The following is a 17,941-nucleotide window of genomic DNA, read 5'->3' on the forward strand; positions in this document are numbered from 1 at the left end:
TTTGGGTGAAGCCCTCAGGATGCATGAACAGACCAGCCCCCTGTCTGGAACAGAATAGCAGAATGTTCTTACGACACTGGGTAGTAGAATCACCTTTATTCTGCAAGCAAGGGCCATGGTCTACTCTGCCCATGGATGGGACCTCTGAGACATGGTCCAGACTCACCTTGGGGGCCTGACAGTCAGTGAGCATTTAATAAATATTTGAGAAGAAGCAAGGAAGGAAGGGGGGAAAGGTCCCCATGTGGTATAATTTTTCTTAAGATTTTATTTCTTTCTTTGCGCGAGAGAGAACACCAGCAGGGGGAGGGGCAGAGGGAGAGGGAGAAGCAGACTCTCCACTGAGCAGGGATCCCAACAACATGAGGTTCCATCCCAAGACTCTGGGGTCGTGACCTGAACTGAAGGCAGACATTTAACTGACTGAGCCACCCAGGCGCCCCTACATGTGATATAATTTTAAGAACTCTGAGTACTTGGCCCACAAATACTCCTTGCTACCCACCATGGAGCCTGACTTCTCACTGTCAGTGATCCTTCCAGCTACACAGATCTGTACCCTCTCCAGAACAGGAATTGCTCATTTTTTCATTCAACAAATATTTATGTGTGCCAGGTACAGCTCTAGGTGGTGAGAATAGAACCATGAGACCAATAGTCAAAAATCGCACCCTCGTGAAGTTTAAATTCTCGGGGAGGAGAGAAATAATAAACAAATAAGGAATGTATTAGATACTTGTATTTATAATATACATTTTATAGAATGTAAGGTGGTGCTAATTGCTGGAGAGGATGGTGAAGCAGGGAAGAGAGACAGGGAGTGAGAAGGGTATGTAACCATTTTAGAGAGGGTGACCAGGGCACCTCACTGAGAAAGTGCAGCTGAGTAAAAAGGTCTGAAGAAGAAAGGAAGCAAACCATGCAGATATGTGGGGGAAGAGTGTTCAGAAAATAAGGAACAGCAAGTGCAAAGGCCCTGAGGTAGGGCCTTTGACTTCTTTTATTTATTTTTTTTTTAAAGATTTTATTTATTTATTTGACAGAGAGAGAATTCACAAGTAGGCAGAGAGGCAGGTAAATGGGGAGGGGGAAGCAGGCTTCCTGCTGAGCAGAGAGCCCTATGTGGGGCTCAATCTCAGGACCCTGAGACTATGACCTGAGCTGAAGGCAGAGGCGTAACTCACTAAGTCACCCAGGTGCCCCAGGCCTTTGATTTCTTACATTAGTTTTGTCTCTTGATCTGGATCACAAGCAACATGAAGGTAGAAATAATGCTTTTAAGTCCTTAGAAATACTTTTGATTACTATTCCCTGTATACCCTTTTATACACTTGTATTTTATATCACTTGTAGGTATCACTTATTATTAAAAAATGTTTACTTCAGCTCATGCCTCAGAAGGAGGATATACAACACAGAGTTGGACACATAGTCGGGTTCAGTAGTGATTTTCTGCTTGCGTACTTGAGAGTCACACGTATAAACATCTGGGTCTGTTCTGTCTTCTACGGAGTACCAACCCCATAGCTTTCCTTCGAGGCTGTTCCTCACCACGGCATCCGCACTGTTATCCGAGCGGCCATTTGTTCCTTTTCAGTCCAGTTTAACTGTAGAATCCCCGCTGCAAGATAGACCTTAAAATTTTGGTTATGTGGGATGACCCCACTTGTCCACTTTCTCATGAGCTTCCACCACGCCCCTGAAAGGCTCCTCGGCTGGAAGAGAATTTGCAACTTTTTAGGGGAATACTTGTATTTAAAAACCCAGGGAAGGGATGCCTGGGTGGCTCAGTGGGTTAAGCCGCTGCTTTCGGCTCAGGTCATGATCTCAGAGTCCTTGGATCGAGTCCTGTGTCGGGCTCTCTGCTCAGCAGGGAGCCTGCTTCCTCCTCTCTCTCTCTGCCTGCCTCTCTGCCTACTTGTAATCTCTCTCTGTCAAATAAATAAATAAAATCTTTTAAAAAAATAAATAAATAAATAAAAATAAATTAAAAAAAAAAAAAACCCAGGGAAAATGTCAACAGTGGCCTCTGAAGTGTGGGCAATGAAATGGAATCTCAGCAAGAAGCAGTCCACAGGACGAAGTCCTTTTGCCAGTTGACTCCCTTGGTGCATCTCTTTGCCCTCCCATCCAGCTGTGGGCCCACAGATGCTCACGAGACGGGACACAGCCCTCCGCCAGCCCCTCAGAAAATGCTTTTGTTTCCTGACCCGCTGAAGAGCATGTTGTATGGCCTATCCAATGTCATAGCTATAGACAAATTGTAGGAAAGAGAGGAAAACAGTGGTAAGCCTTCAAAAGTAATTATTTGGTATTGCAGCTATTTGCTGAAATATTTGTGTTTGCAGTAGGTTCCTGTTGATTTTTACAAGGTCTAATCAATGTAGCTGATGAGGTCTCTTTTTTTTTGCAGAGTCCAGGGGGCAAGTGGCACCCACCACCTAGACAGCTGCTTAGAAAGGAGCCAGGCAAGAGGAGGGGGAGCCCGAGGCAGGGAGGGAGGGCCAGCCAGGAATGAGAAACTTAGAAGATTAATTAGAAAATTAGAGTTTTCTTTTGTGCCAAAGAACAGTACAAAGGTTTTTTGCGGCAGATGGGTAAGTTTGTCACCAAGCGAGGGGAAGAGACGGGTTAGTGTTCACTTGGCAGAGAGGGGGAAGGGGCAGTTGGGGGGGTCTGCCTATAGGCAGTGAAGATAAATTTGGGAGGAAATTGCTGGTCCCTCCTCTGCTCAGAGGGGAGCATCTTGCTGTCTGGTTGCCATTGAATTGGGTACAGGGCTCAAGAGAAGGCGAGTTCATGTTTTTCAAAACTTGTCTTAGGGCAGTAATTGACATACATCATGATTTTAGGCCCAGCAAGCCCTCAGGAAAGGTTTGTGGTTGAAATTCTAAATGGACCCAGAACATGCATTTAATAGTCCCCCACCAGCATTGCCACCCGGTAATGATATGTGAAGTACATTGTGTGCAAGGCCTGCATAGAACAAACCTCTGGGATGTTTTCTTCACGGTCTCCCTCCCCCTCCACCTGCTCTGGAGCCTTCTACAGGCCTGCGGTCACTCCCTATCCCCTGTCTTCCCCTGGAGTCTGGGTATCCTGGGGCATCATCTCAACCAAACTCGTGATAAGGGGAGGCTAATTTCCTCTCTCATTTTGTCATGTTGACTAAGAGTTCTGTTGTTATCGGTATAACCAATATTACCAGGACCGTGGGCGAAAGGCGAGTTCAGGCAGCCTTACTCGTTCGGCTCGTACATCACAAGCCAGATGGCCAGGCCTACCTTAACTGCAGGCATAGGGCCAAAGGGAATTAAGTCCTGCAAACAATCTATAGCTGTTAAGTGGAAAATGTCACTATGACCTTTTTCTAGTGCTTTTTAAAAACTCATGCCTTCTTCTTTCTGTGTGTGTGCGTGTGTGTGAGTGTGTGTGTTTGATTAGGCAATGGCCACACAGCAAAGTTTTTAAAGTTTAAAAGGTGAAAACTCTCCCCTACTTAACACCATCCTCAAAGGCAACTAACACACCAAAGTCTTGTGTGTCTATCCTGCACACGTGTCGGACAGATCTGCACGCACACACGAAGCAGCCCACGTGATCATGTCTCCTTCCTCAGTACTTGCTGATGATTTTCACCTCCTCCCCGCCCCGCCCGTGGTGCCGTCCACCACATGACTGTCCAGTCACATCCTTTGAATCGCCTTCCATATAAAAATATCTTAGTAAGGATTAGAGGTTTTGCTGGAGAATAAGAGAACAGCTTCATGCAACTGGGGTTTTGAAGCACGTTGGTGTCACACTGCTGTTAATTGAAACCACATCTTGAACGAGGTCCCTTAAGGTCATAAAGCAGGGACTCCAAGAAATGATCTGTCTTCTAAGGCTGTGGCATGTTTTCTCTTGTTCCAGAAACTAGAATGAACCGAAGCATTCCTGTGGAGGTTGATGAATCAGAACCATACCCAAGTCAGTTACTGAAGCCAATCCCAGACTATTCCCTGGAAGAGGAATCAGAACCACCTGCTCCAAATCTGACGAACATGGCGCCCAACAGCTTGTCTGCGCCCCAAACCCCTCAAAGTTCCTCAGAAGAAGTTTCTCAGGCTCAGCCACCCTTGAAACTTTCCAATCACCTACGGCCTGTGTCGCAGCAGGTCACCTGCCTGCGTGCGAAGATCTTGGAGGAGAGCGAAGACAGCTTCTGGAGGAGACACCCAGACCCGGGCAAAGATTTTCCCTCGGGCTCCCCCGCAGCCAGCGAGCAGGAGCCGGAGTCTGTGGTTGGAGGCCTCCCTCTGGAGCATCAGTTTTCGTTTATGGAAAAACGGAATCAAGGGCTAGGATCTCAGCTTTCAGCAGCTTCTCCTGACACTGGCCATGACTCAGACAAATCAGACCAAAGTTTACCTAATGCCTCAGCAGACTCCCCCAGCCGGAGCCAGGAGATGGTGCAGCAGCCCCGGCCCCACAGGAACCGGGCAGCTCCAGATCTGCCTACGATAGACACGGGGTACGATTCCCAGCCCCTGGATGTCCTGGGCCTCAGGCAGCTGGAAAGGCCCCTGCCCCTCACCTCCGTGGGTTACCCCCAGGACCTCCCCAGACCACTCAGCTCCAGAGAGTTCCCTCAGTTTGAACCTCAGAGGATCCCAGCATGTGCACAGAGGCTGCCTCCCATCCTTCCCCCACACACTCCGTGGAACTGTCATTACCACTGTCCTGGAGGTCCCTATCACCAGGTGCCATGTAAGTGAACCTCACCTCCTCTGGACCTTCTGGGCTGGGTAACTAAGCAAGCAAGGGCCTGGCATCAGGGCCTTGCGTCTGAGACCAGCACAGACTGGTCAGAGTGCAGGGAGGGACTCTCCGTGGGTGGTTGGACTTGCCAGGAGCTCAAGAAAAAGGCTGCGTCTTAGCTCAAAGCCTATCCCGCTTGAAACCTACTTCTCTATAAAACTTGAAGGAGACAACAGATTCCTTTGTCTCAGTTAGTTTAACTGAAACCTGCCTACAGTCAGGGAGATGACCCAAGTGACTTCTAGAGTAGATTTTTGTTGACTTAATTTTGGGGTACCTGGGCTTTGCTTTCTCTGCATGGTCCTCCCTGTCTTAGATTTGGCAAAGAAAGGAGGCCTTCAGTCAAAAATCCCAGAATGCTCTTCAAACTCTGGATTCGGGCCATGACCTGAAGATGGAGTTGCTCCTGGGACACTGTTACTTAAACCCCTTTGGGGATTTAAGCCACCCCTAAGGACCACAGTCCCCAGCCTGCCCTTCTCTTCTGTCTCCGGGATGTTCTTCCCCCTCCTTGCACGTTTAACCCAGCTCTATACCTCCTTTCTTAGCAGCTTTATTGTGATCTGATTTACGTACCGTAAAGTTTGCCTTTTATGCATTTAGGTGTGCAAGTCAATGAATCGTAGTGTTTGCAGACTTATACAACCATCACCATATATACCTCGTAAGACTTAGCTCAGGGGTCATTCTGGAAAGCTCCTAGATCAATCCGGCCTTCGGGCTCTCAGTTTCCTTGTGCTCTGCCGGTGGGAACCGCCTAAAGTCAGTACGACATCTACCCACGAACTTGTCTTCCTCTCCCTCCAGCACATCAGCGAAGGTATAATATTTTTATTTTTTAATTTTTTTAGACAGTGCATGTGCACCTGCACATGTGCACAAAGTTGGGGTGGTGCAGAGGGAGAGGGGGAGAGAGAATCTTAAGCGGGATCCTCACCCAGTGTGGAGTCCAATGCAGGGCTCGATCTCATGACTCTGAGATCATGACCTGAGCCAAAGTCTAGAGTCTGGCGCTTAACTGACTGAGCCACCCAGGTACCCCAGGAAAGTTCTCCAGAATTTAGCACAGTGACCAGCGTATCCTAGGCTCTCAGTAAATTGTTTCCAAATGAGTGGCCAGGTGAACAATGTGTATCAGTGCAGTAAGCATTTCTGAAAGTGATAAAGTCTTAGATTGAGACAAAAGGTCCATTACAATTCTTGATGTTAAGTCTCCGCCGAGGCCACTGGGAAATAACAAGGCTGTGAGATCTGATATTTTTCTTAGCAAATAAATGCTGTACACGAAGTAGTTCAAATGGTCAAACCAAAGAGTCTGACCAGAGGCCTGATTCCTAGCTTTATTTTATTTTATCTTATTTCATTTTTAGATTTTTATTTATTTGACAGAGACACAGCGAGAGAGGGAACACAAGCCGGGGTGCAGAAGAGGGAGAAGCAGGCCTCCTACAGATCAAGGAGCCTGATGCGGGGCTTGATCCCAGGACCCTGGGATCATGACCTGAGCTGAAGGCAGATGCTTAATGACTGAGCCACCCAGGCGCCCCTGATGCCTAGCTTTAAAATAAATTCTAAAAATAACCAAAAATGTTGTAAGTGATCTCAATTTTTTGTATTTGTACATGTACACCTCCTATAAAGCTGCCTAAAGTGAATGGAGCAACGGAGTAATTCCTAATTTAAAAAAAAAAAAAAAAGGAGGGAGAGAAATTTTTGTCCCGCTGTACAAAAACTTGTATTTTGGAGGGAGAAGTAGACATGAGGAGTCCGTGAACAGATGCCATGCTGACATGAGGTGTTCTGACAGAGCACAAGGGAGCAGAGCCTGAAGGAGGCATTGATCTGGGCCGGTTTCCAGAAGGACCTTCAAGCTAAGTCATAGAGGAACTTAGAAGATGTTGGGAAGCAAAAGGTAGGAACGATTGTGAGGCTAAGAGTGAGGCCAGGAGTTGTGGAAGCAGCAGGGCTCGGGGAGAAAGAGCCTCTGAGGCCCAAAACTGGGACCTTGAGTTTTGGAGGCTGGGAAGTCGCTGGCTGGGCTTGTGGACACCACTGCCGGCTCTAAGTGCCCGGTCATAGGATGGGTGTGGCGGGCGGCAGAGTTCCGTAAGTCTGATTCACTGAGGATTGAACCTTGCCAGCGTTGGGGTTGCATTTATTTCTCCATGATCTCCAGGTTAAAAGGGAATAATTCTGTGAGGTTAAAACCATCAACTACTTTTTTTTTTTTTTTTTTTAAGATTTTGTTTATTTATTTGACAGAGAGAGAGATCACAAGTAGGCAGAGAGGCAGGCAGAGAGAACAGGGAAGCAGGCTCCCTGCAGAGCAGAGAGCCCTCCACGGGGCTCCATCCCAGGTCCCTAAGATCATGACCTGAGCCGAAGGCAGGGGCTTTAACCCACTGAGCCACCCAGGAGCCCCCATCAACTACTTTTTTAATGTTCTACTCTCTGCACTGAAAGATAAATTTTCTGATCATAACAGCAATATAAGTTTGCTCACAAAATTGAAATATGCCTAAAAGTCCTATTCATGTTTCTATCTCCTAAATATCATTCCTTTTGAGGGTTTTGACTTATGAAATATCACTATCTATAGCATATATATTTAATGTAAAATTAAAACAATTCCCAGTGACATTCAGTGCACTTCTTCAGAATCATTTAAAAATGCTACATGGTGTTTTCTCAGATGGATCTACCGAATCGTTTTTAAGTTCTTCTCTGTTATTGGACAATGTAAAGAGTTTCCAGTTTCTGATCCAAAAAGAAATTGGAGGATAAACATCATGTATATAAGTTTTTATCTGCATTTTTTTTCTTAAATTTTTTTAATCTGCATTTCTGATGAATTCCTTAGATTAATGTGTCGAAGTGTGAATACTTTGTAAGGGCTTTGTGATCCTAAGTCCCAGGCAGTTTGCCTTTATCTGGTATCAGGAGAAAGCCTCATTGTGATAGACAAAGAAAGCATTAACTCGGTATGATTTGAGGATTCCAGAAAGATCTTCCCACTTGCAAGTATTTTTTTTGTGTTGAAGCCTGAAATGACACCACAAGCAGTCCAGTCTCGGAAGCAAGAGCAAAATGCCCCCTCTGGGCAGACTCTTTTAAAATGCAGGGGCGCCTGGGTGGCTCAGTGGGTTAAGCCACTGCCTTTGGCTCAGGTCATGATCCCGGGGTCCTGGGATCAAGTCCCGCATGGGGCTCTCTGCTCAGCAGGGGGCCTGCTTCCCTTCATCTCTCTCTGCCTGCCTCTCTGCCTGCTTGTGATCTCTCTCTGTCAAATAATTAAATAAAATCTTTAAAAAAAAAAAAATGCAAACACTCTGGACCGGGGACTCTTAGTCTCTAATACCTGCTGATGAAATTCTCTCCTCAGCTGTCTTGTCCTCCCTCCCTCCACTATCTCCTTCCACTGCAGCGGGGAGGAGAAGGCCGCTGTGGGTCCTGGGAAGGAGGAGAGGTCTGGAAAGGCAGAGGAGAGAATTTGGGCAGGAGAAGGGGATAATTCACAGAAGAAACACAAACAATAAGCATTTGAAATCAAGCTTCGTGTTACTAAATTTAAGAAAAATGTATATATGCAAAATTTTTTAAGCTGCCCTTTTCCTATTTAGGTGTGCGGAAAGAAAAACCCTCAGCTCACATGCATTGTTGTGGGATTATGGGGTTATGGGGAAATGAACACTCCCACCTGCTCTTGGCGGAAGTGGCAATTGGTACAACCTACAACCTTCTGGAAGGCATCTCACTATTTATCAAAATTTTAAATGTGCTTCCTTGGCCCATCAGGCGTACTTGTAGGATCAATCCCATAGAAGCACTAAACAAGCCTATAAAAACACGTGAACAAGGATGTTTAGTAAACCATCATTATAGTAAAGTAAGCAGGAAAGCAACTCAGATGCTACTCATAAGGGGACAGATAACTAAGTTGTGGTTTATTTATACAGTGGACTGCTAGGCCACTGTTACACAGAATAAAATATACATTTTGACATAAAAAAGATTAGGTGGGGGGCGCCTGGGTGGCTCAGTGGGTTAAGCCGCTGCCTTCAGCTCAGGTCATGATCTCAGGGTCCTGGGATCGAGCCCTGCATCGGGCTCTCTGCTTAGCGGGGAGCCTGCTTCCCCATCTCTCTCTCTGCCTGCCTCTCTGCCTACCTGTGATCTGTCTGTCAAATAAATAAATAAAATCTTTAAAAAAAAAATAGGTGGATAAGCAAGGTGCGTTGCTAATTCCATATGTGTTTTAAAAAGCTAAATGTGTTTAAAAACCATACATTGAAAAGTCTGGAAGGATTGCTTTAACTGTTGGCAATCGAGGCATTGGGGGTGGTGGGGGCAGGGAATTCAGGAGAGATAGAGAGACTTTTCCTTTTACCTTTATATACTTAATTTTTTTTTACAGCAAACAGGTATTATTTTTATATTTAAAAATAAGTAAATGTCGAAGAGAAAAGAACATGGGGGAATGAGAGCATAGGGCAGCCTCATTCCCCGTGCCTCTCTTTACCCTGGCCCTGGCTCCCAAAAGCATCCATCACTGGTTGTGTCAGGGTTGGGCTGGCTTTGTCCCGGAAGCCCAGGGCTGAAGGGTTTCAAGCTGGGAAGCTTGATGAGGCCTCTGGCTCCAACGGCTCCCAGGAAGGTCACCCTGAAGATTAAATGAGATAATATACGGAGGGCGCTGGGAATGGAAGCCCTCCCCAACAAGCAGTTCTTAGTTATTATTGTTATTCCTTACATGGATCCTGTAGCGCGCCCCTCCCTCCCTCCGGCTGGCACAGATTTTAAGCATTCAGAGCAGGTGTACGAATGCTTAGTTTCCTGTCAGGACTATAACTGCACTTAATTGCCAACAAAACCACTTCAAAAGAGCTGTTCACCTAAGGGATGCTTGGAAACCATGGCTACGTGGTTCTCCTTGGCTTTCCGAGAGCGCTACTTCCTCATCTGTTAATGAAAATATAAATAAATAATGATCGCCATGCAAATGGCATACCTTCGTCTTTGCAAGTTAAAGGAGAAATAGTTACTGGTCACCCCTTCTATGTTAAAAAAAAAAAAATTCAAAGCTAGCGAAAATGAGTAGAGAGTAAGTAGAAGTCGAATAAGCCGGTGTTTTCTCCCCTACCCCCGACCAGTCCCCCAGAGAAGTTGGCCCCATACTGTCCCAGGATCCTTCCACTGAAGGTCACCAGAACGGCTGGTTGTAGTTGGCTGTGCAATCAAATAAAACCCATGATGCAAATCACTTGGGGGGGGGGGAGAATATAATGAAATCTAAAGAGCCTTTGTTTTACTATCAAAATGTTTGCTTTCTCTACCAAGAAGACTGAATAACATACACTTGTGGGCATATGCCTACTGTTGCTCGAAGGAACCCGAAAAGAAAGTGATCATTTGTATGCTGGAGTGCCTGCACAGTTAAAAGTCGGGGGAAAAAAAATAACCCAGATGGAAAAAATGATAAAGGAAGGAGCTGCCTTTCAGGAACCCCAGCTGCTTATGGCTGTTCGGGTAACAGTTTATGTTGGCCATTTTGTTTCCTGGCCAAGCTGATTGCGTTACATCATCATGCTTTATGACAACTTGAAAATCAGATTTTATTTTCTGTCTCGTACTCTTGTAATACCATGCTTAATAAGGAAGAAAAATGTTGAATGTTTTGACTGATAAGTGGAAAACCTCGTTTAGGATTTGGTTTACAGATTCCAAGTGGTAAAAGGCCAGTAACATGAAGACCGTCTATACCCAGGCCAAGAGGATCCTAAGGTTGATAAATAACACACAGTTCTGGGCACCCATTTACGAGTGTGCAAGATTTGTATCTTTGTTCTGTGATTAACCCTGCCTCAGAATTGAGGAGTTCCAGTGCTTACAAATCACTCGCCTGAACCACCATCCACTGCCTTCTGTCCTCCAACCTCTGCCAAATAAATTATCTTGATGGAATTTTAGGCACCCAGGACAAGTCAGTAAGGGAGATACTTTTGGGCAGTAATTCTTAAGTCTACTAAATAGGTGGCTGCTGACTTCCACGCCTCCCCTTCTCACATACTAACAAGTGTGGGTTTCTGTTTCAAAACAGACACCCACAGACAAAACAGATTTTTCTCTATTTTGAGCCACTCAGAGAAACTATATCCTATTTATCTGTGTTCACTGCGTGGCTATGGCTAGCAATAGAGGTTCAACAGATACTTGTTGAATGAATAAAAAGAAGTTCTTTCTGTTCCCTGCCTCCTGGGGAAAGGAGTAATCCCTAATCGTGAGTACGGCCTTTGTGACAGCAAGCCTTGGAAAGGCCATCTTGAATGGTCTTGTGCAAGACGGCAAGAGAGGAAAGGAGGGAGCTTGAAGGGACCTGGCAACAGAACTTGTCCATTCATTAATCAATTTATTCAACAAATGTTTCCCCAGTCCTGTGCTAGGCACCAGGTGTACAGCTATAAAACACACGTGGTCTTGTCTTCATGGAGTTCGCGGGCTCCTAAGCAGCCAGCTAGGAGGAGAAATCAGCGAACGAAACATACAAGTTCTAAGGGCCCTACAGGAAGAAACTGGGTGTCGGACATTAGTAGGGTGGTAAGAGGAGACCTCCTTAAGAGGACACATTTGAGCTGAAATCTGAAGGAGAAGGAAGCAAGGAGCTTGGTGTAGGGAAGGCACCAAAGGCACCCAAAGCGAGCCAGCAGGGCTGTAGCGAGGTGAGCTATGCCACAAGGTGAAGGATGCAAGGAGCAGGATCGGGAACTGGATTTTATCGTAAGTTGAACTTCTTTAGGAAAACAGAAAACTGACCTCTCTAATCCCAAATAAGGAACTTAGTACAGTATCTGGCATGGGGCGAGGGTTGAATAAATGTTAGTCACAATTCTCTATCGAGGAGCCCAACTAAAGGAAAAAAGTTTGGTCAACATCGTGGAACAGAATGATTAAAACGTGAGCAATGAAAAGATACTCCTTTATCTGATAAACGTTCTTACTGAGCCAGTTTTCCACACAACCAAATTTCACTCACAAAAGGGAAAGCTTATTTTTGATTGATCCTCTGGAGTTCGATATCTTTTTATTTCAGCCAATGAAAGCATGGCACTGAGGACTCCATTGTCAATTTTTTAAAAATTGAGAAGGTGGATCCTTTTCATCTGTTCACGTAAACCACTGTAAGTTTTTACCGCAGGTGACCGTTTCAGAAATGAAAGTTACAGCTAATCAAACCTTAGCCCACATGCCTTAGTGATTTTAATGACACGATTTGTTGCTATGAGACAAAAACATGTTGTGCGGGGAAATAATCTGTTAGAAATCATATGACCTCGACTCAAAGGCTTTTGATTAAGAGCACTAACATCCGCTCTCTGGAAAAGAAACAAACCCTATCATTAGAGCCTGGTAGCCCTTTTAAAGCAAGTAAAACCTTATTAGCCACTTAATAATGGATCAGGGAAGCAAAAATGGCTGCAAACATGAACAACTTTCAAGGCCTCCAGCAAAGTTTCCTCTCTTTTACCTCGTCTTTCTCCTTCCTACTTGTGGAGGGAGACAAGACTCAAGTGGGCTGCAGCTAAGTGGCCAGTCTCATGGCTTCCCTTTCTCTGTGTGCAGGAGGTTGGCTTTGAAAGCATGCAATCTCCATTCGTTCGTGTGTTAACTAAGCATCCCTGTGTGCAACATGGCAACCAACGGATGCAGTCCCTGCTTTCACAGACATTAGATGCCGGTAGGGAAGGCAGACGAAAAGTTGACAAGTAAGAGTCATGCTTACTCAAACACATGATAAGCCCGGAACAACAAGAAGCTGGTCTGTGTGAGTGTGAGAGCACACTAGGCAGAGAGGATGGCCATCTCATGGTCCTGGAGGTAGAGACAAGCTTGGGGTGTTCAAGAAGAAAGATGACCAGGGTAGCTGGGGCTTGGTGAGCTTGGGAGAGCATATGAGGGGCTAAGGTCAAGGGCAGGGATGCAGTCATGCAGGGAGGATTTTAAGTGCAAGGGGAGGGCTCCAGAGGGGTGTAGCTGTAGCTGGTTTTATAAATGGTCCACTCACACAAGACTCATCTGAAAGCAGGGCTGGCCCCTGCCTGGGGACCTAATGGCCGTGACACTTCTCCCCCTTTCTAGGGAAAAAGAACAGCAGTGGCAACTGCTTTGTTGCCCTAAATTTCCACCTGGCCATCGGACTCCTTGGAATATGTTTGACCTGCCCCAGAATGGCTGTAAGAGCCAAGTCTTTGGGGTATATCTTATGCAGTCCCGTGTCCCCACTCGTAGGCATGCTCTCCAAGTCCTGGTCTCCTTTATTAGTCAGGGAGCCAAGATAGATCCAGAAACATCTCTCCATCCTGCCTCCCCTTCCTTAAGCCCCCCCCCCCAACATCAAAACCAGCCCTAAGCAATTTCAGGAAGGCATCAGGGGCTGGGCCAGGAGACAGCCTGTGTTGGAGAGGGGACAGGAAGGACCTGGCTGGTGTCCTGTGTCAAAGCAGACAATAGATTGAACCCAGGGAACCTGACCATGCTTGAGAGACTGGCTTGGCCACATTTCAGGGTCACCCAGCCAAGTTGCCTGAGTCAGACAGTGGAGACCTGGAGACAGTGAACATGCACATTATTTGTTTTCTGTCTATACTTGAGGCTATCGTTCCCCTGAACATTCCCTTGAAAATGTCCATGCCTGCTGACTGCCAAACCAAGAACAGAATTCCCAGCCACATTCTCACCAGCCCCCCACCGCCCTGCGTTCTGGTTCTGAACCCGCCTTGTCTGTGGCTCACTTGCTTACTTGCTAGTTTTATTTCGCTTTACCTTCCTGCATGTATCCTACCTTCACAGCAAGCAAACAGCATTATTATTATCATCAGAAAAAGAATAAAGGCCAATCAGTGTTTTGAAAAACAAGGTTCCTTCTTCTTGTGACCAGCTCTGCCTCCTGGATTATCCTTCTTGGGCAGAGGCGGTGGTGCGTCGATCACAAGGAGGTACTCGTGGTCTGTGCTGCACGGTTATCCACAAGATAGGCTAGACCCATCCCTAAGGCGCATCCCCACACTCACTGCTTAGATGTCCTTCTCTAGCCCCTTGGGGCCTGGGCAGGTCCCTGGGGGGCTTCCTCTCTCAACCTGCCTGGTTTCCCACCTCCCTCCTCTGCCCTTCAATTCTTATCTTTCACCTGCTCAGGCAGGCTGCCGCTCTTCCCTGGGGACCCTTCTGCTTCCTGGCCTGGCTGGGACCCACTTTCTCTTAGATGACACATGTACACAAGTCGCCACCCATCCTCCCTCTGCTCTCGGGCTGGCCCTTTCCTAAGTGCTGCGGCCCCTAGTGCATGTAGGCTTTAACAAGAACAAAAACCGAGAAAGTTGCGAGATGTTGCCAACCGGTTATCTGCTTCCCAGAGGTACGAGCCAAGTTTTCCTCATTCATTTACTTCTTCCTAAGGGAATGGTATATGTGTGTGAGAGCACGTGTGTGTGTGTGTGTGTGTGTGTGTGCGTGGTGTCCCCTTGGGGGAAGGAAAAAAGAGAGTATCAATTCTGTATCTATCATGGAGATAATTTCTCCTAGCCTTGGGTTCTAGAAACTTGGAAAATTATGGTCGGAATGCTGGTGTGAGAGTTTTTCGTGGTTGGATTATCCTAAGTATCTTATTAAAATAGAGGCCTGTGTGGAGCTTTGCGCTTTCCAATTAGAACACCGAACTCGTGATTTCACAGATGTTTTTATTTAGGGAAAAAAAATGACTCAATTTCATGAAAACAATCAAGTAAATAACAGTACAGAAATATGGCAAGCATTACGGAGGTGGTAACTGATATCTGGAACCCACGATATGGAGAAAAAAAATGGCCCTGAGCTTCTGCTTTCCTAAAGGTGCTCAAGTCATTCTGCCCTGTTCACTTTGCTGTCTTCCCCTACAGGTGGCCACGACCACCCCCAAGCAGCCTACCACCAAGTGGTCCAGCCCATCCCTGGAGCCAGTGTGAGGGGCCCACAGCCTGTGCAGAAGGTCGTCCTGAATTACCCCAGCCCCTGGGACCAAGACCAGAGGCCCGCACAAAGAGACCACTCCTCCCTGGGGCTCCCAAGGTATCACTATGACAGGGCCAACTTTCAGACATTTTTTAGTGATGATTTAGAACGATACCAATGGGACCAAGATGTATCAAAACTCTCTGTTGTTGTGCCACCCAGGCTAGTGACAGAGGCCCACAGAAGAACAGACTCTTTGAGTCAGGAGGAAATGGCGGCTGGTGGTCAGGAATCTCTCCACCAGACACATTCAAGCCACTGGTGACTTGTCAAAATTCTCTTGAAGGAAAGGCCCTTAAGATGCCAAGTGACACTCCCCCCTCCTTTTACTCTCAAGTCACCTGGTCTTTTAGCTCAGAAATAGATTTTTATTTTTACTGGGACTGACTTCCGCCATTAGGAAATTCTTGCTTATATCCCTAGTTTCCACGCCTGTTTAAATCCATGTCTTACTTTGAAATTTTAAATTCCGTTAACTCTCAGTAGCAGTTTTAAAAAGCCCGTTGTTTTCTTTTGTAATACAAGCACCCACACATACGGAGCGCCATTATTAGGTCTTTCCGATACTTCTTTCAGAAAACCATTTCTGGTTTTGCTTGACCAGACCAGCTGTCTAACCTTCAGTCATGTCTCCCCCTCATTGTTCTCCTTTGACTTTTCTTCACATTTTCCTCTTCTCTTAATTTACGGATCTAAAATACAGAGGAAGAACTCCTAGAAATGGAACTTATTAACTTAAGAAAAAAATTGAAGAGTAGATGAAAGGTTTGTTCTTGCTCAAGCAGAATTTTTATATACCACTCAAAGTAAAATTATATTCTGTTTTGAGACTAGAAGGAGATACAAAGAGAGATACAAAGATCCTTTTAAAGCAGATTTTTCAGAAATGCGGAAGTGGGTAATTATCTCAGAAAGTTTATTAAAAGAAGAAAAGCCCATTCTATTTACAATGGCAGATAAGGCACATGCCTGCTTTCCCCTCTCCTAAAAAGCCCAAACATTCTCAGATTTTCTTTCTTGACAGAGCTCTTATTTTTTAAGAATAAAATTATGCAGGATTTGGGGTACCTTGCTGGTTCCATCGGAGAATCATGTGACTCTTGATTTTAGGGTTGTGACTTCAAGCCCCAAGTTGGGTGTAGAGTTTACTGAAATATAAATAAACTTTTAAACAGAGTTTAAATAACGAAATCAAGACAATGTGATTTTACAACCAGAAAAGTACTCTTGCATAAGAAATATCCACAAGTCCAAGAAAACAAACACAACTTAAGCATCCTTATGAAACATGTCCACTGGTCTTGGATAGGAGAGGCAATAGTAAGTTTTTAAATAAACATTTATTTCAAAATATTTTTAGATTTACAGAAGAATTGAGAAGTTAGTACAAAGGAATTGCTTTTGTAACATCCATTTAAGCCTGCTGTGGTCTCCTTGGATTTATTTTATCATTTTAGGATAATGAAAAATAAGTTTGGATAAAGAAACTAGTCCTCAGTGATAAATTTGAAAGTAAACCTTGACATAGAAACTTTACTCTGTCATTAATATCCATGATATTGTTTTTCCAGGGAGGTTTCTTAACATTACCAAAGCTTTAACATTTTTTTTAATCTAATGAGCAATTGCTTCTATTACAACCAAGTAACTTTCAGTATAAAGGAATTTAATGCAAAAAAGATGTGGACCTGGGTCCCCATTAGATGAGGGCATATTTTATAAGGATTTTTTTTCTATGTATTAGTAAAAATCTAAAATAAAAATAATTTCCTCAAACATTCACACTTCAGAAATATAGTACACTTGAGATTCTGTGTAATTTTATTTTAAGTCCCGTTGCATAAGACTTTCAAAATTTTTTATTACTCTTTTGGGTAAAAATGTAAGTGTATGCAATAATCTATAAAAACTGGGCAGATACACAACAATTTTGAAATCAAAGCAGTTTTAAAAATTTAGAATAGAAAACCATCTCAAACCTACAACAAATAACAAACATCCACGTTCCCAATCCCTAGATTTTTTTTTTTAAATGTTAACAAAGAGCCACACATCCTTCAGAGTTTTTTTGGTTTTTTGTTTTGTTTTGTTTTTTCAAGGAAATAAAACATTACAGACACAGTTTTAGTCCCCCTGTCAGGAACCCAGAAACAACTCTAGTTATTTGTAGCAGAAGGGATTTAACACAGTAGGGTGAGTGCTCTAGAATTGTTGGCCATTGGAGGAGCAAGTTTTAGGCCAGCATTCCAAGAAAGATCCCAAGTAGCACCACAGAATAGGACGCCAAAGAAGCTGCTTTCTCTGTCTCAGGGAGAGAGGCAGAAGATGAGAAAGTCACCAGAGAACTCTCCATTGGAGGCAACGCTGTCATAGTACAATCCAGAATCAGGAAGCCACAGCCACTGCAACGACTAGATCCATTCTGTTCCTGCTAGATCTGTACTGACCCAAAATGGCTGCCTACGCCCTTAACTTGACAAGGGAGGCTGGTAATAGGACACCGGGATGCCTCCTGACGAGCTCGGCACCTCACAGCAGCACTTTGCACAGAATCCTTCGGCTTTCCAAATCTCCCACAAGTGTACCTGTCAACCAAAAAAATAATAAAGACGCCATATAACGATGTGGTAGAAACTTCTCTAAGGGGTCTTCAAAATCAGATTTCTCATCTATATATTAGCAACAACATAAAAACTTGAAGCTTACAAGGCCTTTCCTACCTTCTGATACACAATTAAATGTTACCTATCATGAGTTAAAAGTCCTGTCTTTTTATCTGAATGCCTGTAACACCAACCTTGTATATCACCCATTATACTACTTTCTTTTACTGGTGACCATGTCTGCCTTGTACATACCACTTATCTTCCCAATTAGACAGTCTTTAAATGGAGAAATCGAATTAAGTTCCCTCTTTTGAACCCTCACACGGGTCCTTCCACTCGGCTGCCCGCCAATCACTTATTGACTCAAATTCAATGAAGCAACCCTCGCTTAGGAAAGAAACGGAGGCAGAGGGGAAGAGCTAGCTCACTGGCTTCTCAAAGACTTTCTGTCCCTCTGGATTGGCCATTGTAAAACGAAAATTTTACTATAAACG

General features: G+C 44.9%; 3 protein-coding genes across 6 annotated transcripts in view; 1 reads left to right on the forward strand and 2 right to left on the reverse strand.

Moving 5' to 3' along the window:
* Positions 1-1,559, reverse strand: part of LOC309864095 (uncharacterized protein) — a gene marked incomplete at its 5' end in the record, with an annotated part of 56,714 nt that extends 55,155 nt beyond the window's left edge. The window contains one exon of the mRNA XM_082729442.1: positions 1,552-1,559. Coding sequence (XP_082585568.1) covers positions 1,552-1,559 — 8 coding nt within the window. The remainder of the gene's footprint in view (positions 1-1,551) is intronic.
* The window catches only part of TRAF3IP2 (TRAF3 interacting protein 2), a 47,908-nt gene that overhangs the window by 16,631 nt on the left and 13,336 nt on the right, over positions 1-17,941 (forward strand). For all 3 annotated transcript variants that reach the window (XM_082731942.1, XM_082731943.1, XM_082731941.1), the window contains 2 exons: positions 3,913-4,749; positions 14,730-14,898. In XM_082731942.1, the coding sequence (XP_082588068.1) occupies positions 3,921-4,749; positions 14,730-14,898 (998 nt within the window). In that variant the 5' untranslated portion in view covers positions 3,913-3,920. The remainder of the gene's footprint in view (positions 1-3,912; positions 4,750-14,729; positions 14,899-17,941) is intronic.
* Positions 16,163-17,941, reverse strand: part of LOC309865544 (uncharacterized protein) — a gene marked incomplete at its 5' end in the record, with an annotated part of 84,173 nt that continues 82,394 nt past the window's right edge. For both annotated transcript variants that reach the window (XR_014312148.1, XM_082731988.1), the window contains one exon: positions 16,163-17,426. Coding sequence is in view for 1 of the 2 variants with exons in the window: in XM_082731988.1 (XP_082588114.1) it covers positions 17,371-17,426 (56 nt within the window). The remainder of the gene's footprint in view (positions 17,427-17,941) is intronic.

This window comes from Mustela nivalis, assembly GCF_964662115.1.
Source record: "Mustela nivalis genome assembly, chromosome: 5".
In the NCBI taxonomy this organism is placed as follows: Eukaryota; Metazoa; Chordata; class Mammalia; order Carnivora; family Mustelidae; genus Mustela; species Mustela nivalis.